The sequence below is a fragment of the Maylandia zebra genome, linkage group LG12 (assembly GCF_041146795.1).
Source record: "Maylandia zebra isolate NMK-2024a linkage group LG12, Mzebra_GT3a, whole genome shotgun sequence".
In the NCBI taxonomy this organism is placed as follows: domain Eukaryota; kingdom Metazoa; phylum Chordata; class Actinopteri; order Cichliformes; family Cichlidae; genus Maylandia; species Maylandia zebra.
The window spans coordinates 38,912,821-38,940,396 of NC_135178.1; the positions used below are offsets into that span (position 1 = coordinate 38,912,821).

The window sequence follows — 27,576 nt, forward strand, 5'->3', positions numbered from 1 at the left end:
ACGGTTTGTGTTATTTTGTGAGAGCTTGCGCATCATTTGTGTTGATATCTTTGCTAAAGTTGTATTATTTGGTAGAATTGGTTTTAAAGCCAGCTTTTATCGTGTCCGTATGGCCACGCGGGCTCTTGCACTTTCAGTAGTTTCATTCGAGCGTGGTGCAGCTCCGGGTCTAGTTTTTCTCTCGGAGTGACACCTCTCGCCTCTTTCTTCAGAGCAGCTAACAGCGCGAGCTAATCCGGCTAACAGCTAACGGCTAGCTAGTGGCGCTATGATGGCGGAGCTGGTGCAGGGACAGGCCTCGATGAACCAGCCGGGGCTGAAGTCAGAGGGCCTGGCCGATGTTTTGCAGCGGGCCCGGCAGGTAACAACTCCACCCGGGCTCAGCCCACACCCGTTCCGGGCCGAATCGGGTCGTTTAGATCGAGCCAAAGCACTTTTATCGGAATTGTCCGTGTTTTGCTGCTGCTACTCGAACTTGTACCACACACACACACACAGTTACACTCACACACTCCGCAGCATGCTAACTAGCTAGAAGCAGCTCGGAGTTGGACTTGTGGCCGCTTGTGTAAACTTTTCCGGTGCTGACACGCTCCGGGAGAGAGTTTGGGGGGAGTTTGCCGAGCTGTCACCCGGAGGGGAGCGCGCTGGGACGGCGGAGGGGAGACGAGGGTGGGGGGGAGCGGGAGAGAAGTTTGGCCACACGTGTCACTCCGCCAGCGGGCAACCTGTTGGGCTGCGAGGGGCAGAAAGGACGCGGGTCACCGGGGTTACTGCGCCTTCTGCCCCCGTCGAGGGTCTCCTGCAGGCCGGGGGGTGTCTGTACCGAGTCCTAGCGGTTAATGGGGGAGACGGGCCCCCTCCCCCCCCAGGCTGCTGTTTACTGTAAGTTGGTTAGAAAGTAGGCTGGCGTTACGCAACAGCCTGAGAGCCATATACAGGCAGGAGGTGTGTCTGCGCCTATAGACAGACAGGTTCACCCTCCTGTGTCTGCGTGCACCTCACTCTGCACTTCTGCCTGCGTGCACCACACCTAAGAGTCAGCCTCAGGTAAACAGACAAGTGAGCGTGCCCTTTAAATTGGCACCCTGACCTCTGAGTGCCACCCCAGCCAATCACAGCCTGCTCCCCCAGGACTGACTGAAGAACTCCTCCAGGCACCGGTAACTTTCACCTGAAGACCTGAGAGCTCACAAAGTCACAGCGAGTCTGTCCGGCGATAGTTTCCCTGTTAATGGGTCTGTTTTATTGGACCAGAAACAAGCCAGTGCCACAGGTGTGTTCCTCCAGGTGTCACTGCGGTGACCTCAGGTGTGAGGTGCACGCAGTCTGCAGGAAGTTGGATCATTTGTGTTTTACTTCCTGTTAGTGTGTTGTCTCTTAAACTCCCTTAACTCTCAGCCACACTCTGTCACACTGGGTAAAAACATCCGTCACTGCCCGCTAACACCTGGCCTGGGGCGACGCTTGGTGGGCGATGCAGACTAACCAGGCGCAGTCCTCCGTGTACAGAGTGCTCGGCGACTTCCTGGCAACCACCAGTTGCTAAGGAAAAATGTGTTGAGTGGTTGCTGCTTGTCATCGCGTAGAATTGGTCATGAAACGATGCTTTACCAAAAACCTCGGTGCGATTGCTTTGGTTACCAGCACGTTGATTCGATCGTCTGTAGTTTACATGCAGCCAACCTGTCTGCAAACTCTCACAAAGCGAAGTGTCTCAAACGGGAAATGTAGAACGCTCGTCTTCAAAGTAAAAGCTGTGCTTTTTGTTAGTGATAAAGGATGACTTTTACTTTGAAGGCAAACGTTCTACATTTCCGGTTGGTGTCGCAGTGTATTTAGCGTCTTCCATCAGCCAGCTCGCTGATTTGATGGTGATTAGAATTCCCCCCCCCCAAGTCTGGTCAAAGTTTAGCTCCACCCTGTTCCTCTGATGATGGTTTACACCAAGCGAACCTCCACTAAAGAAACTGCAACACCTCCAGCAGATGGTCAGGAATCGCACACTTCGCCTCTCATTTACTACGTAGGAAGTGATGTCACAGTGTTACCATACTGAACTGTGGAATCACTTCTTCTTTTTGAGTGCAAGTGCTGCTGCTGACCAATGAAATCATGCTCTGGAAATGTGTGCACTGGTGATGTTAGCTACGTTGTGCTAACTCACAACGTTTGTGTGTATGTGTGTCAGATGTGCAACAGATGTGTGAGACATTTAAAACGTGACTGGATTTTGAGGTTTGTGACTTGATGTTTGTGCGGTCAGCGTTTAGCTCCCTCTCGGTTTTTCGGCTGCTGGACTCGTGGCTGCTCTCGTGTTTTCTCTTAATGAGTAAATTTGTTGATGTGTTCATCCTGAGAGCAGTCAGCAAGCTCTTATTTTGAAAAGTCAGTTGTCGTTAACCAGTTGTCCCTGGTCCTTACGAGTAGGGCTGGGCGATATGACCCAAAATTCATATCTCGATATTTTTTAGCTGGATGGCGATATAAGATATATATCTCAATATTTTTTTTTTTTTAAAGCCATAAGTTAAGAACAAAAAGAGAGTTCTTAGTCACACTGTGTCCCAGATGTCACACGGGCACTTTTATTTACATACAGCGTAGATGTACATGAAAACATTACTCAAAAATAAATTATCAGCATTTATTAAATAATCATGGTCCATAAATAAAAGAAAACTGTTCTTTTTGTGCATAACAAAAAGCTCACAATTGTGCAGTCAAAATGTAAACTAACAGACGCTGAGCATAATAACAAAGAGACAGATTTCAGAGCTGCACCACGTCTCTGAACAGGAGCCATTTGTGGTCCTTATACACACACAGTACGGTAATATTACGTTGAAGCACAGCACGTATCACTCCGCGAGGCTCCTCCTCGGTAGCCGTAATCATCCGACAATCCATCAAGCGGTGCAGCTCCGTAGCTTAGCAAAGTCATATTAAAACATTTTTTGACAGATTGCTGAGCGCTGTGTACCACATAAAATCGGTTCGCGGTCAGTAAGCACAACCAGAATCCATACATAGGGCGCACTGTCGAGTTTTGAGAAAATGAAAGGATTTTAGGCCGTGCAGCCCGGTTAGCGCGGTTAGCTCGCTAACACGTTGACGCCGTCCAGCCCCACGCACGGGGCGATCCGCGGTAACTCGCTAACGGAGATTTTCCGCTTTCATCTTGTCATTGCCTGCAGATGAAGCTATGGGGGAGGGGCAGTTGTGTTCAGTGCAGGAGAGGCGAGGCCGAGTAACGCAGTGTAGAGACAAAAGTGGACGAAAGAGAGGCAAACCTGCAGCTCCACAAGTATAATTATAACGTAACATAGACTATATCGATATAAACGATATTGTCACATCTTATATCTCGCATGAAAATATATCGATATTTTTAAAAAACTCGATATATCGCCCAGCCCTACTTACGAGTAAGTCACGACAGTCCTTCATGTCATTAGCAGCTTCTCGTCCTTTTGTTGGAGGCTTCTCCTCCTTTGTGCCGCACTCCAGGTGTGACGGTAACCTTGGTTCTGTTCTTCACACCAGAACCTGCAGCAGGTGAAAAATGGTTCATGAGCAGAACTGGGACCATTTGGAGAATAACGTGGAGAAGAATGAGTGTTCGAGCTCAGGAGAGGCGGTGGGGGAGCCTCTCCTGAGTGTGGAAATCTCACCACTAATGTCAGTAGATTGGAATTATTTAAGTTCTGTTTTCTTTCTCAAAGTTTAAGGGCATAATCTTCGCTGTGTTGGCTGCTGAAAGACAAACAAATCTAGCTGCTGTTGATCTCCAGTGAGTGTAGGCTTTCAGCCTGCTGTGTACCTCAACTGTCCAGGTGTGTTTACTCTGGAGGCTATAACACTGTCTGAGAGTACGATACGAGCTCACTTCTGTCCAATGACACTGTTTCTAGCCTTTGTTTAGCCTCAGGTAGCTTCTGTTAGCTGCCGTCAGCCTCAGTTAGCTGCTGTTAGCCTCAGTTAGCTGCCGTCAGCCTCAGTTAGCTGCTGTTAGCCTCAGTTAGCTGCCGTCAGCCTCAGTTAGCTGCCGTCAGCCTCAGTTAGCTGCTGTTAGCCTCAGTTAGCTGCTGTCAGCCTCAGTTAGGCGCAGTTAGCCTCAGTTAGGCGCAGTTAGCCGCTGTTAGCCGCAGTTAGCTGCCGTTACCGAAACTGCCTTCGAAGTGACTATAAAATAGTTGGAGTTTGATGGCTGGTGAATAAAACCTCACACGATGTGAAATCACTGGGAAAGCATGATTCTTTAAAAAAAAATATTAGCGTAATGTTAGCAGTTGTTGATGTTTAGCTTGTTAGGTGTCAGTTGACCAGAGATGGGAGGGTCACATGTCTAATCTCCTGACAATAAGTTAGTGCAGCATTATCAGGAGTAAATGAGCACGTTTAGTGTTAGAGCCCTGACCACAGTTCAGCAGACGAGGCTTGAGCTGAGGAGGAAGAGGACGACGCCTCCGTCAGGTGTCGGGTCAGAAACCTTTGTTTAAAGTTTGCACGTTTCAGCTGAGAGAGTTTCAACGGATTATTTTCTTTACTAGCTGTCTGCGGCTCACCTTTTACAGGTAATACTGTGAGGCTGTGGAGCACTGTGAACAGGTGTGAGCAGGTGCAGCAGACTGACTCCGCCCACTGGACTATTTTTACTGAGCAGCAGATTTTTCTTTAGTCTTTATCAGGAAAACACTCAAGGTTTCCTCTGTGTGCGTCTGTCTCTCTCTGTGTGTGTGTGTGTGTGTGTGTGTGTGTGTGTGTGTGTGTGTGTGTGTGTGTGTGTGTATTTAATAGTATTTGCAGTCTGCGTACCGCCAGTTCGTCCTCTGAAACAAACAGTTTTAGCTCCTCCCCCTAAATGGCAGCTGAAGTCTTGATGTCATTCCCTGGTTTTTTGTGGCCTTCTTTATAGTTTGATGAACATTTTCTGGGTGTTTGTGGTAGAAGAACATCTATGCTGGACCCTGAATAAGATGATGGACGTGTTGAGGAAGGTTTAGTCTCCCAGGTAGAGTTGTGACGTTTGAGCCTCACGCCTTTAAAACGGCTCCACCAAATCTTTGTTCTTCACACCAACTGTAAACTTTAATGAGCTGCAGCTCTGTTAGAAATATCTGCGCCCAGTCAGTCGAGTGCGTCTGCAGCCAAACCGGGCGCCTTATTAGGAAGCCTCCTGGTTTAGGGAGTGAGGCTGAGCTGTGTCGGCCTCTGGAAACAGGCTGCATATGAAGACACGTCGGCCTGCGCTCGGGCGGCCGACCTGCTCTAAAGCAGAGGTGCTGTTGGACTTTCTGCTGACCTGGGACCAGTTTGGGGCCTAGTCTTTATCCTGCTGTGGTTTTGGACCTTTGTACTGTAAAAACTTTACTGTTCTAATTTTAGTATCGCTGTTAGTTTCCGGCCGCTCACGTGTGCCGAGCTGCTGTGAACAGATGCAGGTGTTACAGCTGTTTCTGCCATGTTCACAGATGGTGGGCAAGCTGGGCGGAGAAGGGATGTCTCACCTCAACAGCTCCTCAGTAAGTGTCGAGCCCTCGCTGTACTACCCGGGCCAGAAACGACCAGGAGAGGATGGAGGTAAGAGGCTCATACACAAGCACTCCACCCGTCAGACTGCTCAGTGACAGGACGGCCGTGACGTTCCAGCATTCAGCGAGTTCTTATGAAAACACTTTACAGGCCGTCTGTGGATGTAAGAAGGGAAACCTGCTGTAACTGCGGCCCGACTGAAGCTGCAGTGACGTCTTTTTATTTTGTTTAATAAACGACGGCGGGAGAATAGCGTGTCTGTGCTCCGACGTGTTCCCGTGTTTGCCGCACACGTCATGCCAGTTCGATTCTCGCTGTTCGCTCTGATGATCGGCGCCATCACATCAGCCTGACGTCTAATCTCTGTCTCTGTCTCCCAGTAGGTAACCAGCTAGCAGCCATGGGGCATCAAAGGTACGACCCGCAGCTTGTATTGATCACACTCACACACACTCTCTGTGGTGTGTAATGATGCGTGTGCAGCTTCATATTCTTGTTTGCAAATCGACACGTGTGAGGTCGTGGAGGTGCACCTGTGTTATAGATCTGTCCTCCTGCAGTCTGCATCAGAATAATCACTTATTGACACACACACACACAGCCATGCGTGACCAGGATGCCGATGTGTGTGTTTCTGTGTGTGTTGCAGGGTAATCACAGAGGATTACAAGGTCCCTGACAGGATGGTGGGCTTCAGTGAGTATGACCTCTGACCTTTCGCTGGGCTCTCGAACCTTTACATAGAATATGCGTGTGAACCTGGAGCTGTTCCCCTGTACTGTGCTCTGCAGGCATCCTGGTGTCTGTCTGTAGTCTCATTTCTAGCGACCAATCACATCTGAGCAGCCTGTGGCTGTGTGCAGGTAAACAGGGGGATGGTATTTGCATCGAAACCTTTCTCACAGAGACTAAATCCTCTCCTCAGCCAATGGGCTTCCAGTCTGATGGTAACCTGCTGTCTCGGCGTTTTTACTGAACCTTTCCTTTGACTCAGAACTGCGACGGTTCTGGTTTTTCTGGATGCAAACCCCATAAGTCAGACGTTAATGTCAGAACCAGAATGTGGGTCCGAGGCGCCGTTTGGCCTCAGAAGCCTCGAGCACATCAGCTGAGCCAAGTCTCATTTTCCTTCCCGGTACCTCAGAGGAAGCAGGCTGACGTCAGTGTGTTTGACCTGGAGTCACGGTCCTTTACTTACTGCATGTACAGAAGCAGCAGGTGGATGTTCCTCTAATTACGTCTGTCCTCCTCCACCTCAGTTATTGGCAGGGGAGGAGAACAGATCACCAGGATCCAGTTGGAGTCGGGCTGTAAGATCCAGATCGCTCCCGGTGAGTTCAGCGCTCCGTGTTTTTACGTTTCCTCGGACCACGGAGAGTCCAAACTTCTCCGTGGTCCCTTTGAATTAAACGGCCTGACGACTTACCTGACGCATGCGTGTTTCTGCAGAAGGCGGGGGTCTGATGGAGCGGCCGTGTTCTCTGACGGGGACTCCGGAGAGCATCGAGTGAGTTAGTGAAGCTGGAGCTGGCGGAGCTGCAGGTGAAGCGACGCTCCCGCTAAACTCTGTCACGTCTGGCTGTTTTCAGGCAGGCGAAGCGGCTGCTGGCCCAGATCGTGGACCGCTGCAGAAACGGTCCGGGTTTCCATGGCGATGGAGAGGGCGGGGCCTCGGTGCAGGAAATGCTGATCCCAGCCAGCAAGGTGGGGCTGGTGATTGGCCGAGGAGGAGACACCATCAAACAGCTGCAGGTAGATTCACGTCACAGGTTCAGATCAACAGGGGGGCTCTCGCTCAAGGAAGTGATGTCACTGCGAGAGGTGAAATGAATATGACAGCTGACATGGTTCCGCTCACTGTTGGGTCTGCAGACAGACATGTTTCCAAGTCTTTGAACTTTAGATAAACAAGTCTAGTGTTTCTTTTACATAATTATAATCATTTAATGACTCAGAGTTCTTTGTAGTTATTTTATGGTAAATGGCCTGTATTTGTATAGCGCTTTTACTTGGTCCTAAGGACCCCAAAGCGCTTCACACTACATCCACCCATTCACACACTGGTGATGGCAGCTACATTGTAGCCACAGCCACCCTGGGGCGCACTGACAGAGGCGAGGCTGCCGGACACTGGCGCCACCGGGCCCTCTGACCACCACCAGTAGGCAACGGGTGAAGTGTCTTGCCCAAGGACACAACGACCGAGACTGTCCAAGCCGGGGCTCGAACCGGCAACCTTCCAATTACAAGGCGAACTCCCAACTCTTGAGCCACGATCAGATCGTTTTCACTTTCGTAACCCTGCTGAGGAGAGTTATCTGTGCTGGCTGGTGGAGTGTGTACGTCCTGTTTAGAGCGTTCACCATGAAATCAGGTGTTTTCCTTTTATAGAACAAATCGTGACGATCGTGAAGCAGGAACGTTTGTAGGGTCAGGACTGAGGTGCCGATTGAATAACAGGGTTTCAAATAGCAGGAAATGTTAGTGATGTTAACTGCTCTGGTTTTCAGGAGCGAGCTGGAGTGAAGATGATGATGATCCAGGACGGCCCGATGCCAACGGGGGCCGACAAACCCCTGCGCATCTCCGGAGACCCGTACAAAGTGCAGGTACGCCGGCGAGTACTGTCCAGGAGTAATCGTTCTGCAGGACGATAACTGTGACGCAGACTGCTGATTTATTACTGAGCGTCAGTGAAGCAGGAGCCGTCAAAGGACGAGCTGAGGACACCTGGAGCCACGTACAGCAGCTGCGTCCTAATGAAATGAGACCATGTGACTATCTGCAGCTTATTAATACAGGGAAACTGACCAGTTACAATCATCTAAAAAACATCCTGATCTGATTCTTTTCACTACAGATTTGCTGTAAAGTGTTTAGTGAGGAAAGATTTACCGCTGAATCCACAAAGTTTGAGGACATCCTGTAACAGGATTTGTCAGTGGAACCTACGGGTGGATTCAGGGCTCTGATTTGTTGGATCTGTCATGGGTTCCTCCGAGGTCCTGGGCTGGTTCGGTTTAGATGATCCTTAAAAGATTTTGGCTTTCAATGACAAAAGGTTACTGATCGAATTGGAGACTTGAGGTCAAGCAGAAAGTTGGTAAATATTTCGATGCTTTTTAGTTCCATCCTTTGAGGCGGGGCTAATCCCGGGCCGTTTCCTCCTGCAGGCAGCGAGGGAGCTGGTGTTGGAGGTGATCCGGGAGAAGGACGGAGACTTCAGATCGGGTCGCAGTGACTTCGGCGCCCGACTGGGAGGAACCAGCCTGGATGTATGACTTGGGCAAACAAGCGTTCCTGGGATGGTTGTGTTTAGACGCCGTGCTGATCTCTCCGTCTGTCCTCAGGTTCCCGTTCCCAGGTTTGCTGTCGGCATTGTGATTGGCAGAAATGGAGAAATGATCAAAAAGATCCAGAACGATGCAGGGGTCCGGATCCAGTTTAAAGCAGGTGTGTCATGCTTTGGCTCATTACGTGCTGAATCTTTCTGAATGTGAGCTTCGAGTCCGCTTCATTCTGCAGCTCCTATCATCACATCATCCATGAACACCAGTGAGCGGCTTCCACCATGATGTGGACGCGTCAGCTGCTTCTCTGCACTTTCCTGCTTCATCATCTTCAGTGCCGTTATTGTGAACGTCATCCTGGTTTCATCTCTGTCATATTTAAAGCTGTTAGTTTGTCCGGCTGCTTTTGGAGGAACAAACGCTCAGATTGACTTGACACACTGCCTTTCTTCTGACTAGCATTAGCTTACTAGTTGACTTCTTGATGGCTACTGTAGCAGCTAGCTGGGAACCGTTAGCTTGCTCTTTAACTTTGTCCCCATTTAATCCTCTGAGGCGACGTATTTCTTTGCAGGTAAGCTAGCTAGCATTAGCAGAGAGACAGCTCAGGCTGGTTAGTCTGATTTTGTGTTCACACCAGTTTAATCCACAGTTCAACTGGTCAGTGTGAGTTAATCATTTTATTACAGTGCTTGTTTACACAAGTGTAGAAACAGATAAGCAACGGACTTTCTGTTCACACTGCTGAGGATTTGACCTCTGACCTTTTAGATGATGGTGTCAGTCTAGAACGTGTTGCCATGGTGATGGGTCAGCCGGACCGCTGTCAGCATGCTGTCCACCTCATCAATGAACTCATCCAAACAGCACAGGTAAACACACACACGTTGGTTTTTCTTCTGAGCGGGGACCTTTGTTTATGTTCTGCTTCATGGGTCCTTTTACATGTTGCTGTTTTCACAGGAACGTGATGGTTTCGGTTCAGCCTTGCGGAGCGGGCGGGTCAGAGGTCGTGGTGATTGGACTATGGGCTCTCCTGGCCCCCTACAGGAAGTGACATACACCATCCCTGCTGACAAATGTGGCTTGGTCATTGGCAAAGGTAGGAAACTGAGTCTGCTTAGTCTGGTTAGAAAACTGAAGGTGAGGAAGACGTTCACACTGCTGTCGTTTGTGTTTACCAATGTGTTTACATTAATGCAAAGGTCAAGGTTCAAACGGGTGCCTGAAAACCTTGAATATGCTTGGATTTCAATGTTGTCTGTTCAAGGTTTGAAATGTGCGCCCTGCATGACCGCACTAACATGCTGCAGGTTTTAATGACAAATACAAATCATGGCTCAGATAACAAGGGTGCAATCCGCCTGAAATGCCTGCAAACAGGATTTGCACCTTTTCACACTGGGGCAGTTTGTGTAAGTCCGAGTGAATCATTTTCCACATTGTGTGCGTTACTCAAGATAATCATAACAATTATTATTACTATTTTTGTAGCTAGCAAACTCGTGAGATGGATGATTGACATGCACTGAGTGTGATGCCATACAGCAGCGCCAGTATAGCAGTTAGTTACGGTGATTTATGGAACATGCTGTGAACTCAGACTGAATACGGTTGTTTTCCCCCTGAACAGAATAATAATAGAGCGTGTCTCGTTTTTAAACACAATCTAAAGATCACAGCAATCTGAGGAAGTTTCACTTTAATCCACGTGAACGAGGCTGCGTTAGCTCATTGCAGCAGAAACTGCGCGACGTGGATTGGATGAGTAACATGATAATGATCTTATAATCCTGTCACTGTGCGTCTTATTTTGGTGTTTTGGTCCTGAGTGTTTGTGCTGTGAGCAGACGTCCTGCAAACATCAGTGAGACACATTTTAACCCCACAATACCAACAACAGGCGGCGCAGCCTCATTGACTCTATTTAAAAACCTCTTACAGCCCATCAACCTGTGTGTGTGTGTGAGAGAGTTGGAGGTCAAGAGGGTCGAGCAGCAGCCTCCAAATTAAAAGCCACAAAGAAGAAGATGTCAAGTGCAGCGTGTTTAGACACCATATGGCCTGTTTGCGCGCGCACACACACACACACACACACACACACACTCTTACTTTGCACCACTTTAGAGGACCCCGTGTTCGTTTCCTCTGATGAATTCTTCGTGCTGACAGTCCCCCCACACATTCAGACCTGCTGGTTGTGAGGAGCAGCCAATCACAGAGGTGGAGGATGAAGTGAGGGGCTGCGCCGGCCCTGATGATGGGTTATTAATGCAAAACTACTGAAACAGAATCCAAGAATGAAACAAAAGAAGAGGTGACCTTTAACCTCTAATTATCAGGGTTATACTCGGGGTCAGACTCAGAGCTGATCAGATCTAGCAGGCTCCACTGTGTTCATGTGGAAATGAGGTTCAGTATGGAGGTTGGCCCCGCCCCTCCCCGCCCCTGGTTCTGCTGGAGGTTTCTTCCTGTTAAAAGGGAGTTTTTCCTTCCCACTGTCGCCAAAGTGCTGCTCATAGGGGGTCATATGATTGTTGGGTTTCTTTGTATTATTGTAGGCTTCAGACTGACAGCAGCAGCTCTGAGTCGACACAGGTCCTCCTCCTGGTCTCTGCCAGCAGGTTCGTGTTTCCTGTCCTCATCTTGACCGTCCTGCTGGGACCAGCTGTACCTGTGAAGCCCCCCAGGCTCCGCGGCTAATTACACAAACTGAAATTTAATTTAATAATTTTCCCAGAATTAAGCAAATCAGATAAAATCCTCAAGTCAGGTTTAAAGTTAAAGTCGAGGTTTTCAACTTCCATTTATTTAAACTAGAGCTGGGCGATTTTTTTTCATATCACAATGTGTTTTTCATTTCAGGCGATAACGATATCTATCACGATATCAGCCAAATAACTATATTTGTAAGATTTAAATGTGCTGTTGCTCACACGTAAAATGTGAAATAATCAGCAGCTTGTTTTGATTTAAATATTTATTTCCCATAATAAGTTCAACAGGGTAGATGTACTTAAGGAACATGAGACTTTTTCAGATAAATAAAGGCAAATATTGCAAACTACACAAAAGGCAGCCGCTAAAGCGTTTAAGTTTCAAAACAGAACAAACAAAACAGACTAAACTGTCAATTCCACTTAGAAACAAAATATTAAACGAACGTTGTTCCTCTCACACGCTCCTGCACACCAAATCTGGAACTACTGTCCATCATGTGTCGTCCTTTTTATCTACCTCGGGAATTTACATCGGTCATTGTAAGTGCCGTTTATATTCCACCACAAGCGGACACGATCACCGCCTTATGCGAGCTGCATGAGGCACTCACACAGCACCAGACACAACACCGGGACGCTGCGCTTATTGTGACGGGGGACTTTAATAGCGCCAACCTCAAACGCGCAGCGCTGAACTTTTATCAACACATCACCTGCCCCACCAGGGGTGAAAGGACACTGGACCACTGCTACACTACGGTCAAGGACGGCTACAAGGCACAATCCCGCCCCCCGTTTGGCAAATCTGATCACGCCGCCATCTTCCTCATGCCAAAATACAAACAAAGGCTGAAACAGGAAGTTCCGGTTCAGAGGAAGGTCGCGCGCTGGACGGCTCAATCGGTGGCCGCGTTACAGGACGCACTCGATGACGCAGACTGGGGCATGTTCAGAAACAGCTCCGACGATGACGTCAACGTGTTTACGGAAGCGGTTGTGGGATTCATCAGGAAACTAGCGGATGATACCGTGGAGACAAAGACTATCACAACGTTTCCCAACCAGAAGCCGTGGGTGGATAAAACCATCCGCGACGCTCTGAGATCCCGCACCGCTGCCTACAACACGGGACTCATGACGGGGGACATGGACCCGTACAAAGCCGCGTCATATCATGCCTGATGTCATGATGTCATGAAGACATCATGCCTCGTCCCTGTACCAAAGACGCCTCGTCCCAGTGGCCCCCAGGATTACAGGCCCGTGGCACTGACCTCCCACATCATGAAGACCCTGGAAAGGCTCATCCTGGACCAGGTGCGACCCATAGTAAGACCACATCTGGATCCCCTTCAGTTCGCTTATCAGCCTCGTCTCGGAACAGAGGACGCCATCATCTACCTGCTCAATCGTGTCTACACCCATCTGGACCAGCCGGCGAGCACTGTGAGGGTCATGTTTTTTGACTTTTCCAGTGCTTTCAACACCATCAGGCCGACCCTCCTGGGTGATAAGTTAGCAGCGATGCAGGTGGATGCTTCTCTGGTGTCCTGGATTGTTGATTACCTGACAGGAAGACCACAATATGTACGTCTCCCACAGTGTGTGTCTGACAAGGTGATCAGCAACACAGGGGCACCACAGGGGACTGTCCTCTCCCCCTTCCTCTTCACCCTCTACACCACAGACTTCAGCCACTGCACAGAGACCTGCCATCTTCAGAAGTTTTCTGATGACTCTGCGGTGGTTGGATGCATCAGCAGGGATGATGAGACAGAGTACCGGGCTGTGGTCGACTCCTTTGTCACGTGGTGTGAGCAGAATCATCTGCAGCTCAACGTGGCAAAGACCAAGGAACTGATCGTGGACTTCAGGAAGACCAGGAAACACTTGACCCCTGTTTCAATCCAGGGGGTCAGTGTTGACATTGTGGAGGACTATAAATACCTTGGAGTACACATTGACAATAAACTGGACTGGGCTAAAAACACCACAGCACTTTACAGGAAGGGCCAGAGTCGTCTCTATTTTTTGAGGCGACTGAGGTCCTTCAACATCTGCCAGAAAATGCTGAGGATTTTCTATGAGTCTGTGGTGGCCAGTGCGATCCTCTATGCTGTTGCATGCTGGGGGAGCAGGCTGAGGGTCGCAGATGCCAACAGACTTAATAAACTGATCCGTAAGGCCAACAATGTTGTGGGGATGGAGCTGGACTCCCTCAAGGTGGTGTCGGAGAGGCGGATGCTGTCCAAGATAAAGACAATGTTGGATAACACCTCCCACCCACTCCATGACATGTTGGTCAGTCACAGGAGCTCGTTCAGTGAGAGACTGAGATTACCCATGATGCACCACTGAACGACACAGGAAATCATTCCTGCCTGTGGCTCCCTGTACAACGCATCCACTTAACACACTGTTTGCTGCTACAGCTACACATGTTTCTTTTCCAACTATTTATTTATAAGTGACTTATGTATGTATGTATGTATATATATGTATATATTGTACTATTCTTAGTTAGCGTATTGTCTGTCTTGTCTTAATGTTGGTTTAAAATGGAGCACTGTAACAAAAAATAATTTCCCCCAGGGATCAATAAAGTATTCTGATTCTGATTCTGATTCATATAACGTGCGGAGGGTGGTGAAAGAGGCGAAGCAGCGCTACGGGAGGAAACTAGAGTCACAACTCCAACAGAGTGACTCTAGGAGCCTGTGGCGGGGACTAAGGACAATAACGGACTATAAAACACCAACAACCGGTATGACAAACGCGGCCGTGACTCTGGCAGACGAGCTGAACACTTTCTATGCTCGCTTCGAGGCTGCAGCTAAGGTCTCCAACAATGCTAGTGTTAGCGGCGCTAACGGCTGCAGACAGGAAGATACTGCCAGCACCGGAAACGTGCTCGTCATCTCCGAGCATGAAGTAAGGAGAGCCTTCAAGAGAGTGAACACCAGGAAAGCAGCAGGACCAGACGGCATCCCAGGTCGTATCCTCAGAGACTGCGCATACCAGCTAGCTCCTGTGTTCACTGAGATATTCAACATCTCTTTATCTCAGTCGGTGATCCCCACATGCTTCAAAGAGTCCATCATTGTTCCTGTCCCGAAGAAACCCCACCCTGCTTCTCTCAATGACTATCGCCCTGTAGCCCTCACCTCAGTAGTGATGAAGTGCTTTGAACGCCTGGTCAGAGACTTCATCATTTCTTCACTACCAGACACACTGGACCCACTACAGTTTGCTTACCGTCCAAATCGTTCCACAGACGATGCCATCTCTCATCTCCTCCACACATCACTCACTCACTTGGACACTAGAAGGGGGAATTATGTTAAAATGCTCTTCATAGACTACAGCTCTGCATTTAACACCATAATTCCCTCCACACTCACCACCAAGCTGGAGCATCTGGGACTCAGCTCATCTATGTGTCAGTGGATCTCCAACTTCCTAACTGGCAGACCACAGGCAGTAAGGATGGGCGGACATGTCTCAGCCTCCACCACTCTCAGCACTGGAGCCCCCCAGGGGTGTGTTCTGAGCCCCCTGCTGTACTCTTTGTACACATATGACTGTGTGGCCACTACCAGCTCCACCACCATCATCAAGTTTGCTGACGACACCGTCGTGGTGGGCCTGATCTCTGATAACAACGAGACGGCCTACCTGAAGGAGATTAGGAATCTGGAGAACTGGTGCCAGAGGAACAACCTCCTTCTAAACGTCAGTAAGACAAAGGAGCTGATAGTGGACTTCAGCACTAAGCAGGAGAGGAACTACCAGACCCCCGTCATCAACGAGTGCCCAGTGGAGAGAGTGGACAGCTTCAAATACCTCGGAGTTCACATCACGCAGGACCTGTCATGGTCCTGTCACATCAACACCGTGGTGAAAAAGGCCCGACAGCGTCTCTACCACCTCAGACGCTTGAGAGACTTCCAACTGCCCTCCAAGGTGCTCAGGAACTTTTACTCGTGCACCATAGAGAGCATCCTGGCGGGAAACATCTTAACCTGGTTCGGGAACAGCACCATGCAGGACAGACGAGCTCTACAGAGGGTTGTGCGGTCAGCTGAGCGCACCATCCGCTCCGAGCTCCCTGACCTGCACTCAATCTACAGCAGGCGGTGCTGGACCAAGGCCAGGAAGATGGTGAAGGACCTCAGCCATCCCAACAACAGACTGTTCTCTCTGTTGAGGTCAGGAAAGCGATTCCGCTCCCTGAAGACCAACACAGAGAGACTGAGGAGGAGCTTCTTCCCGCAGGCGATACGGTCTCTCAATCACACCACCACACAGTACTGACCCACACATATGGTTCTTACACACACACTGGACTTTCTGGACTTTGGTTTTGCACAACACTGGTCACTATATTCTTCATTTCCGGTTAATACTTGTACAGCTGCTGTTATTGTGTATATATTTATTTATATTTCTTCATACATTCTTATATAGTTCTATATTGTGTATTTTGTTGTACAGTTATTTTATTTTCAACTTTAATTTATATATTTTATCTTATTCTTCCCAGTTAAATTTACCCTTCATTCTAATTTGTGTTGTACAGTTATTTCATTTTTAACCTTAATTTATATTTTATTCCTTCCTAGTTAAATTTACCCTTTTTAATTTTTCATATTTATTTCCTTTCTTATTCATAGCCTTTTCCTTTTTTGTTCTCTTTAGGTCACGAGCAGTTGTCCAAGCATTTCACTACATATCGTACTGTGTATGACTGTGTACGTGACAAATAAAATTTGAATTTGAATTTGAATTTTATTACTTCTAAAAATAAATCTTAGTTTGTTTTACAGAAGAACAGACAAAACTGACTAACTTTTGTCAACATCAACTAAACTGAGAACTAAAAGGAAATTCTCGACCTCTCCTTGTTGTATAGCTGAGCTTTTCAAACAGCTGTAACAGTTACTTTAGTCTGACAAAAGCCGAATGACGAATTAGCGCTTCCAGTCAGAGACTGAGCTGCACCGCTTTATTGTATTTCCAGACTTGCTTTCGGCACATTTACAGTGCAGCTGCTCTGTTTTTGTCAGACTTGAAATAGCAGAAATACCTTCACACTACGGAGCTTCTGTGGCTCTTCCATTCGACAATCTCTCCGGCGTTGGAACCATCGTCTGTTTTCTCCTCGGTAACCTTCGGTCGCGCTCTCGGCACACTCATTTCCTCCGTTACCCGGCGGCACGGCGGCTGGCTGCTTCCCAAACAAATACACATGTGCGGCTTGGCACTTGTGCTGTACGCAACAAGTCACGTGACGTGACACTGCGGCTGTGATTGGTTCGGCTCTGCGCTACTTAATTTGGATTGGCTGTTTTTTTTTTTGGTTTGTTTTTTTTAAGAGGACAAGAGCGGTGAGGTCTATCGCAATAGTTTAATTTTTCTATCGAGAAAAAGTTATTTCACAATACATATCGTTATCGTTCTATCGCCCAGCTCTAATATAAAGTCACATAGACCGACATGTCCAAGAGTGCTAAGCTAACCCAGCCATCGAGGTCATCCCCTGATTCCATGCAGCATCCTGCAACATGATTTTACTTGAGTGTAAACACATTAAAATCCCACCGATGAATGAAGCACGTCTGTTTCTGTCAGAAACAGCAAAGAACAACAGGGTCTACTCTTTTCTACTCTGAGCGCTTCTGAGCGTCTGTCGGACGCTCCCAACATCTTCATCCGATGGTTTCCACCTGAGCTTTGTCGCGTTTTCCCAGCAGTGACACCACTGAGCCCTGCTGAAGGACTCACCACCTCTGCACAGTCCTGCTGACCCGGGGCCGCCCCCGGCGCTCATATTGATCAGCTGTGTGAATGACACCTGCTGTTTGTGTCTGCAGGTGGAGAAACCATCAAGAGCATTAACCAGCAGTCTGGAGCTCACGTGGAGCTGCAGAGGAACCCCCCACCCTCCACTGACCCCAACACCCGGGTCTTTACCATCAGAGGCACCGCCCAGCAGATGGACCTGGCTCGCCAGCTAATAGATGACAAGATCGGGGTATGTAAAACAAGCGCACCTCTGTAGATGCTTTATCTCGAAGAACGAGTGCTGACCTGCGTCTCCTCCCACAGGGTTCGGGTATCATGAGTAACGGAGGGTTCGGCTTCAGCCCCTTCACCCAGGGTCCCGCTGCACACCAGAAGTAAGAGTCCTCAGATCTTAGCGCACGCTGCCGTCACACAGCACATACGTCCGTGATCCACGTCCCTCAGAAGCAGGAAGGACGCTGCACCCACGGAGCGAGTCCAGTCCATGAGTGGGCGGGGCTGCTTTGGTGTTCTTCTACAGCGGGGGTGGGGAAGTCCAGGCCTGCAGCTTTTAGATGATCGCAGCTGATTTAAAGGAGCTCCTCAGGCCTGGAGTTCCCCACCCCCGCTCTGAGTCTGAACATCCTGTTGTAATGATAGCCAGCTGCGCTCTGATTGGCTGACTGTTAAAAGGCATTGCTAACTTCACTGCAGGTAAATGTGATACCTAACAGGTAGTTTCAGGTAACCATGGAAACTAGGGCTGGGTATCGTCACTGATTTCTGGAATCGATTCGATTTGAATCAGGGAAATTTTGCCTCAGACAGTCAGAAATATTATAACTCTGATCACTTATCACTGCGTATCTATATTTTTATATCTATAAAACAAAGCTGACACTGTGGAGGGTAAAGAGGGAGGGAGGGGGGGAGGGGGAGGGAGGGGGGGAGAGCTGTGCATGAAGTGAGATAAGATAAGATAAGATAACCTTTATTAGTCCCACACGTGGGAAATTTGTTTTGTCACAGCAGGAAGTGGACAGTGCAAAAGTTATGAGGCAAAAATTAGAATACAATAAGAATAAATACAGTACACAGCTGTACAGAATAGAATAAAATACTATATACAGTAGAATAAAATAAAATAAATATACAATAAGATAAAAATAGAATACAAATACAAATACTATATACAACTGAGTAAAAATACAACGATGACAGAAAGGATTATTGCACTTAGTATTATATCGTGGTCGAAGCAAAACAGCAAAACTCAGAGTGAGTTCATGACGGTGTTTATGTGGAGCGTAGTTTGGATCAGGTTCAGAGATAAACTAACAGCTTCAGAATCGGCGCAAAAAGGGCGTGAACACAAAGCTCGACCCGCCGAAACGTCAGAGTCAGCGAGCTGTCGGCTTTCAGCCCCGAGCGTGTCCGTGCCGTCGGTGAGAAAGTCACAGCTCGCTGACTCTGATGCGTCGGCGCTGTGTGTTCACGTCTCTGTGCAGAGTCGTGTTCCTGCTCTCAGTCACTGTTTCAGCTGTTTGGTGGTTGTTGAAATGTTGTGAGGCTGAACCTGAGATTCTGGCGTTTCGGCCAAAATAAAATCGATTCAGGATTTTAATGAATCGATTTCACGCCATCCAAGCCAGAGTCGATTCTAATCGATGATCAAAACCCTAATGACGTGACGTTCTCTAAACGAGCAGTTCCACGCTCTGCCTCAGGGGGAGTGAGGGCGGAGGCCATGTTTGCTGTGGGCGTGCTCCGTGATGGCGCCGTGTGATGACGGTTCATGGAGAATTTCAAGAGCTACGAGTGTGACCTGTTTTCCTGTGGTCACGATGAAAACCTTCGCGGTCCACACACGTGACGTTTCCACCTCCAACACGACCACGGCAGCGCCGCAGGCCCGTGTAAGTCTGAGGCAGCTGTGGGCGTGGCTGTGGGCGCTCCGCCACATCAGCTGATTCGTTTAACTGTCCTCTGCATTTTGTCGCGTTCGTTTGTCTAACGGCCTCATGCTGAGACGCTGATGATGATGGACATGTGTGTGTGTGTGTGTGTGTGTGTGTCTTTGACTCAGCCAGCTGTGTGTTAAACACATGTTTTTATGCAGCTGTGGGAGTGGGCAGACCTTCCTGACCGGCGTCTGGGGAAACACCTACCAGACCAGCTGGCAGAACCCAGGACAGCAAGACCCAGGTACCACACACACACAGACACACACAGGGACACACACACAGGGACACACAGGGACAGACACACAGGGACACAAACACACACACACAGGGACACACACACACACACACAGGGACACACACACACAGGGACACACACACACACACACACACACAGGGACACAGGGACGGACAGGGACACAAACACACACACACAGGGACACACACACACACACACAGACACACAGGGACGGACAGGGACACAGACACACACACACAGGGACACACACACACACACACAGGGACACAGGGACGGACAGGGACACAAACACACACACACAGGGACACACACACACACACACAGACACACAGGGACGGACAGGGACACAGACACACACACACACAGGGACACAAACACACACACACAGGGACACAAACACACACACACAGGGACACACACACACACACACAGACACACAGGGACGGACAGGGACACAGACACACACACACACAGGGACACAAACACACACACACAGGGACACACACACACACACACAGACACACAAACACAGGGACACACACACACAGCCTTTGTTTAGTCTAGAAGCTAAGACTTGTGTGTGTGTGTGTCCCTGTGTGTGTGTGTGTGTGTGTGTGTGTGTGTGTGTGTGTGTGTGTGTGTAGGTCACAGTATGGCTCAGACAGGACAGATGGACTACTCTAAAGCATGGGAGCAGTACTATAAGAAGCTAGGCAAGTCAACAGACACACACACAGACAGACACACACACAGACAGACAGACACACAGACAGACACACACACAGACAGACACACAGAGCTGTGACAGAAACATATTTTGTATATGAATGTGTGATGTTTATGTATCTGAGCTCCGAGCAGTGACATTGACTGTGTGTGCGTCTGTGTGTGCGTCTGTGTGTGCGTCTGTGTGTGCGTCTGTGTGTGCGTGCGTGTGTGTCCAGGTCAGCAGAACCAGCCTCAGAGCTTGATGACAGACTACAGTAAGGCCTGGGAGGACTACTACAAGAAACAGAGTAAGACGTGTGTGTGTGTCATGTGAAGCTCAGTGCTGGGAAGGTTACTTTTAACATGTATTCCACTACAGATTACAGATTACATGCCCCAAAATGTATTTTGTAACGTATTCTGTTCCGTTACTCAATGAGAGTAACGTATTCTGAATACTTTGGATTAGTTAATATATTACCTTGTTTTTTACAACTACATGAATGTCCTATTGCTGTGTGATTTATTACTATTACTGAAGGTTACTCTCCACACCAATACCAGCTAGATGTTTAAATCTTAATATAAATGAGTAACAGTAGGTGGACATTAGGTAAGGCTGTACTTTTTGCAGCGATCTCGTATAGAAAACTATTCGGCGCGTATATACAGTGGGGCAAAAAAGTATTTAGTCAGCCACCGATTGTGCAAGTTCCCCCACCTAAAATGATGACAGAGGTCAGTAATTTGCACCAGAGGTACACTTCAACTGTGAGAGACAGAATGTGAAAAAAAAATCCATGAATTCACATGGTAGGATTTGTAAAGAATTTATTGGTAAATCAGGGTGGAAAATAAGTATTTGGTCACCTCAAACAAGGAAAATCTCTGGCTCTCACAGACCTGTAACGTCTTCTGTAAGAAGCTTTTCTGTCCCCCACTCGTTACCTGTATGAATGGCACCTGTTTGAACTCATCATCTGTATAAAAGACACCTGTCCACAGCCTCAAACAGTCAGACTCCAAACTCCGCCATGGCCAAGACCAAAGAGCTTTCGAAGGACACCAGGAAAAGTATTGTAGACCTGCACCAGACTGGGAAGAGTGAATCTACAATAGGCAAGCAGCTTGGTGTGAAAAAATCAACTGTGGGAGCAATCATCAGAAAATGGAAGACGTACAAGACCACTGATGATCTCCCTCGATCTGGGGCTCCACGCAAGATCTCATCCCGTGGGGTCAAAATGATCATGAGAACGGTGAGCAAAGATCCCAGAACCACACGGGGGGACCTGGTGAATGACCTGCAGAGAGCTGGGACCAAAGTAACAAAGGTCACCATCAGTAACACACTACAACGGCAGGGAATCAAATCCCGCAGTGCCAGACGTGTTCCGCTGCTGAAGCCAGTGCATGTCCAGGCCCGTCTGAAGTTTGCCAGAGAGCACATGGATGATACAGCAGAGGATTGGAAGAATGTCATGTGGTCAGATGAAACCAAAGTAGAACTTTTTGGTATAAACTCAACTCGTCGTGTTTGGAGGAAGAAGAATACTGAGTTGCATCCCAAGAACACCATACCTACTGTGAAGCATGGGGGTGGAAACATCATGCTATGGGGCTGTTTTTCTGCCAAGGGGACAGGACGACTGATCCGTGTTAAGGACAGAATGAATGGGGCCATGTATCGTGAGATTTTGAGCTAAAACCTCCTTCCATCAGTGAGAACTTTGAAGATGAAACGAGGCTGGGTCTTCCAACATGACAATGATCCAAAACACACCGCCCGGGCAACAAAGGAGTGGCTAAATACTTTTTTGCCCCACTGTAAAACAGGTCCGCGGCTCCAAACCGTAGTAAAGGGACCTCTGGCTAATACGTCGGGTTCGTGTCGGGCTCGTAGCTGAAAACTAGCTTTACTTTGTTGTCTGGGTCGACTTTGCTAGCGAGAGACAGAGAGAGGCGTTGAAAGACTCCAACGGAGCTTATTGTTTCAGAGGAAACAGGAACACAGCGTACAGTCGAGTCTTAATAGCTTACTTACAGCTGGACTACACTGCCCACGAGGCTACATTCTTCAGGGCGATGCCTGTAACACTCTGCCTGTTGCCTTCTTATTAAGTCATTTTTTGAACAGTAATTTTTAAAAATATTTCTTCATGTCAGTATGCGGCCACATGTAGAGGTGACGTGGGCCGTGAGATTGAGACACAGACATTGGAGCCTCTTAATGCGTGTTTTGTTTGGGTTTCCACCGGCATGGAAACCAAAAACAGAGAGGGCATAGCCGAACATATGAAACGGGAAAAGACCGCCGTGTAATCCTTTATTTCAACAAAGTAACTGTATTCTGAATACCACCTTTTTAAACTGTAACTAACGGAATACAGTTACTCATATTTTGTATTTTAAATAGGTAACGGTGGTTCATGTACTCTGTTACTCACCAACACTGGTGACGCTTCAGGCTGTTCCTCCGTCTCAGAAAGAAAAGTCACTTCTCTGCGTTTCTCTCTGAGCGGCTGTCAGGTGTGCGTTACAAGTTGAGCTAAAGAACAAAGGTAGGCGTGCACAAGTGTGTGCGGGGCAGCAGGCAGCTGACAGTTCCTGTTTTTACCTGTGCTGCTCCTGCTCAGGGACATTTGTAGTGTGAAGGTCAAGTTTGGCCTCATTGCATGTAAAACTATGGGCTCAAAATGTGGTCATAAATATTTTGTACTTGTAAAAAAGATTTGTGTGTGGACTTAGGAAAAAAAACCCTGCAAGTTACAAGTACGGATTTTTGACCCTATTTTTCTTCCTTTCATCTGATTGGTCCATGTCATGTCAATCACAAATGTAACAATCCAATCAGAGAACAGATGGGTTTGGCTGTCGAGGGGCGCTTATTTTGAACTGCAGGTCCTTGAAGGGAATAAATGCCCTTTTACATGCCAACCCAGCGTTTTCCTTCATCACCACGAAGGAAAACAGTCTGTGGTTGTCCGAGTTTGGTGATTTTTGTGTCACAGGTCTACGTGTTTAATACAGGGACTTCCACAGCCTTTTCAACAGCGCTGCGGACCGCGGGGTGGGGGCGGGCAGTGTTTTGGAAATGACAGTCTTCATTACAAAGCTTTCTTCGTTATGAATTAGCATACATGTTTTTATTGAACATTTGAAGAACCAGCAAAAAAAAACAGAAACTCTTGTAGAGGACATAAAGTCAGAGATAGAAAAGACAAGGAGCAGGTGCATCTAGTGCAGGTAGAGCTGCTGCAAAAACCCACAGAGCCCAGCAGCCAGCAACAAATTCTGGATCCTTGGCTTTTAGTTAGCAGTTAGCATTAGCAGCACATCCTGCGTCCGATGTGAAAGGACTTTTATGCTGCGCACTGTGACTCACAGCAATGGTCCCGGGTCAGCCCTGACTTTGTGTTAAACTAATCCTAAAGTAATGATGTATTTCTAACCACTGATATACCACAACTTTCAACAGCTACTGAAAGTTAGGGGACCTAGCTGCTATCGGATATTTATATAGAGATCCTCCAGCTTCAAACGGTATCACCCTTCAAGGACCTGCAGTTCAAAAAAGCTCCCCTCCGACAGCCAAACCCATCTGTTCTCTGATTGGATTGTTTAATTTGTGATTGACATGACATTGACCAATCAGATGAAGGGAAGAAAAATAGGGTCAAAATCCGTACTTGTAACTTGCAGGGATTTTTTGGCTAAATCCACACACAAATCTTTTTTACGCACACAAATCTTTTTTACGCACACAAATCTTTTTTACAAGTACAAAATATTTATGACCACATTTTGAGCCCATACAAAACCAGCTGATTGATGAACAACATCACACTACATGCGTGTGTGTGTGTGTGTGTGCGTGTGCGTGCAGCTCAGTCGTCTCAGCAGAGTTCAGTGCCAGACTACACTGCAGCATTAGCAGAATACTACAGACAGCAGCAGCAGCAGCCCTACCTGTGGAACCCCGCCCAGATACAGGTAACACAGGCGCCTTCTGCTTCACAGCGATGTCCTCCTCCCGTTTGTCACGACGGCTAAATGTCACTGTCACTTCCTGTCTCCTCAGGATCACTAGAGGCTCCTCCCTCACCGGCGAAGGCCTCGGATGGTTGTCGATGGCGTCCGAATCGGGGTTTCCTAGCAACGCTCTGCCGCTTCCTCCTCCTTTTGTAGAGAAAAACTAAGGATTAACTGAAAAATCACGAACTTTCTTTCTGTTTTTTAACCTTACAAAGTCGATATTTTGTCAGGCAGATGTTTTTGGACTAGCCTCCGGTCTCCCGCGGTGTAGACCTGGTTTTTCTTTGTTTTTATTTTTTATCAAACTTGAATTTCAAGATGTATCCGTGTGGCTTTGAACAAAACGAAATCCAGTATAATCTATATTTTGTCTAGTTTTATTTTCCAATAAGAAAACGGTATAAGGCTTAGCAGTCTTGAGTATGAAAATCAGATATTAATATTATTATTATCATTATTTTGGTTATGATAATGTTTTAAAGCATGCGTCAGGCTGTGTGTTGACTCAGTTTGTTTTTTATTTTGGCATCAAACCGTTTTAATGACATCGGATGGAAATGTAAAGTTTTTGTACTAAATCTGCTCGCTGGGTCTGTTTCTCCTAATTTTACCTGTTCAGTCGCCAACTTGGAGGTGCAATGATGCATTACTGTTTTCTTTTGGTTTGACCATAGCTCTTATTCTTGTATCTTTATAGTGATTTCTTTAGGTTTTTATGATGTAACAATGAATAAATAGCGACTTGTATTGCGTTGTCTAAAGCCAGATCTCTCTGTGGTCTAACGCTTTGTATTCTCACACGATTTAACCTCCAGTCACCGCCACGTTTTCCTGCCTCCGCTTTTATGACCGAGTCTGGGAAGATAAGTTTTCTTTGAGTGAACTTTATTATTGTTGTTGTTGGTCGCATTTCTATTTTCTGATTTGTTTTTAGAGGAAATTTCAGGAGCTGATCAATGAAGTTATCGATTCCGTGTTAGCTAAACAAACGTGTGTGTTACCTCAGCTGTGTGAATGTTTCTGCTAGCTGTGCTTCGTTAGCTAAGTGGTGCCTGTTAGCTGAATGTAAGTAAATGGAAATGCTGTCCGAGCGCTACGTTAGCTGCTGTGGGGTTGTTTGTTTTTTTCTATGCGCACGTTACAAAGGCTAGCTGAATGAATGTGCTAACTGAACACCGTGCTTGTCTGTTGTGTGTTAACCAGGTGTCGGGTAGGTCTACAAAACCACGTTCCCAAAATTGTTCTCAAGATCATTTATGCCTAAGGTCACATGTTCCCAAAGTTGCTTCCCAGTTTCCAGGTTCCTAAGTTCTCAGGCTTCTTTGTTCCAAGGTTATATGTTCCCATTTTTGTTCCCTAGGTGCTTTATGGTTAAGCTAACCTCTAAGCCTCGTTTCCATCTCAGGAAGCGCTAAGCTTATTTCAAGTTCCCTGACATGTCGGGCAGTCTAACTAAAAGCCATACAGGGAACAGAAAATCCCTTTCACAGGTTCCAGCAGTCGTCACGTTGTGTGGCTAACGACTTACATTACGTATAGCTGTGGGGAACGTAGCAGTAGTGACTGTTTGGGAACTTGGTGTTACTCTGCGCTCGTGACGTGTTGCACAGACTGTAAATAACGACTAATAACATTTAACCTGATGCAGATCGTGGAGATTTTGTAAACATTTTAGAGGAAAAGTATATTAGAAAAGTAGAGCTGTACGGGATAATGTCTGAACGTGGAAGCATGAGCTCTCACACTGTTACTGCTAAATGGTGTAATCTGATGTGTTAGCAAAAGGCCAAAAACAGCGTTTCTAGGCTGAACGTCCATCTGTCTCATTCAACCGCATGACTAGCATGAACGAGTGACTCTGTAAATACGACTTTAATGTTCGTTAGCCAAACAAACTAGCCGGCTGCTGTACATTAGCTGTATGTTCTGTTTATATTAGGGCTGGTTTACACTTCAAAATAAATGTACAATTGTTTTGTTGCTGTTTTATACTTGCACAGATTGTAAATGTGTTTTTTTGTTTGTTTTTCAAACGCAGCCGGACTTTGAATCTACTGATTAGTTTCTTTAGCGTTAACATGCAGTTAGCAATAAAATTGTTTTGTGCATAAATTCACATTCATTGATACTTTTTAAAAATGTGCTCATCTGTACATGTGCTACACTTAGCGTTAGCACTGTTGAACGTTATCAGCTAAGCAAGTAGTAAGGATTTAATCTGTGTGTTAGCTGAACGTTTAGCTAAACTTTGCGTGCGTGTTAGTGTATGTGTGCTAGCGCTGTGTGCTGTTATAAGTTTTGTTTGTTAGCTGAGCGTTTAATGAAAATGTGTGCGTTTTGGCTCACTTTGTGCGTCGGCTCGGCGCTGTGTGCGTGTTGGCAGAGCAGTTCTCTGAACGTTGTGCGTGTCGGACCACAGAGAGGTTTGTCTTGTCGAGGGAGATCTGGTTGTCGTTGAATCAGTGCTTCTGCTTCGTGTATGTGTGATGATGATGATGATGCTGATAATAATGACGATAATAATGAGTTCTCCTGTTCAGGGGTCTATTTAAATCTGTTATGAATATTCATTTTGTCGATGTGATGATATGGTTTGTGTAAATTTCCACTCTGGCGGGTGCTCTCCAGTTAAAATGTACTTTGTTAAAGATGATATTGTTTAATTCACGTGTCGTGTCTAACCGAAGCTGAATATGTGTTATATTCTCAAGACTGCTAGGCTAACTGTCTCTCTCTCCTCGCCTGTTCCCGTCTGGATGCCGCCACCTTCAACACGCCTGTAATTGGACCAGACGAGCTGAGCGTTGTCGTCGCAGGCGTGTTGAAGTCCCGCAGCTCGTTGTTGTGGCCCCTCCGAGGCGTGGGGAGCTATAGTGAAGGGGTTAACCCCCCCCCCCCGGAGTTGTTAACGGTGGAGCGGACGCCGGCCTGGTGTCCGGTTCTCGCAGCGTCTCAGGACCTGAACCGGACACGACGCTCGCTCCACTCTGGCCTAGAACTTCCCAGTCCCGATCCCGGTCCTGAAGGGGGGACGGGGAGCTTTTTGGTTTTATGGTTTCTGTTGTTTTTCTAATGGACAGACGTCCTAACTGTAACCTGCAGATTTTTCTATTAGATTCTATTGACAGATAGAGTTGTGTATGAACCCGAGCCACGAGACTGTCGGTGGTCGAGGATGATGATTAACATGAGGGTTAATAAATGGGCTCATTCTTTCTGACTGTGTCTTTGTGACGTGCATTCACATCAAACATTCAGCTGCTGAGAGCTGCAGCCACGTGACA

At 47.4% G+C, this 27,576-nt stretch overlaps 1 protein-coding gene across 3 annotated transcripts; it reads left to right on the forward strand.

The window, feature by feature from the left end:
- The first annotated feature begins 204 nt into the window (after positions 1–204).
- On the forward strand, positions 205–27,509 carry LOC101479226 (far upstream element (FUSE) binding protein 3). Of its 3 annotated transcripts, none has more exons than XM_024804388.2 (19): positions 205–361; positions 5,475–5,583; positions 5,916–5,949; positions 6,185–6,231; positions 6,795–6,866; positions 6,985–7,042; positions 7,125–7,287; positions 8,046–8,144; positions 8,709–8,810; positions 8,886–8,988; positions 9,597–9,697; positions 9,789–9,927; positions 17,419–17,579; positions 17,654–17,724; positions 19,449–19,534; positions 20,194–20,262; positions 20,494–20,565; positions 24,144–24,250; positions 24,339–27,509. In XM_024804388.2, exons 1-19 carry the CDS (start codon positions 269–271, stop codon positions 24,345–24,347), a joined length of 1,695 nt encoding a protein of 564 aa, XP_024660156.2. In that variant the 5' UTR covers positions 205–268; the 3' UTR covers positions 24,348–27,509. The 3 variants fall into 3 exon arrangements, with proteins under 3 accessions (XP_024660156.2, XP_024660157.2, XP_024660158.2); XM_024804389.2 differs by having other exon boundaries at positions 5,919–5,949; XM_024804390.2 differs by lacking the exon at positions 20,194–20,262.
- Positions 27,510–27,576: the final 67 nt, after the last annotated feature.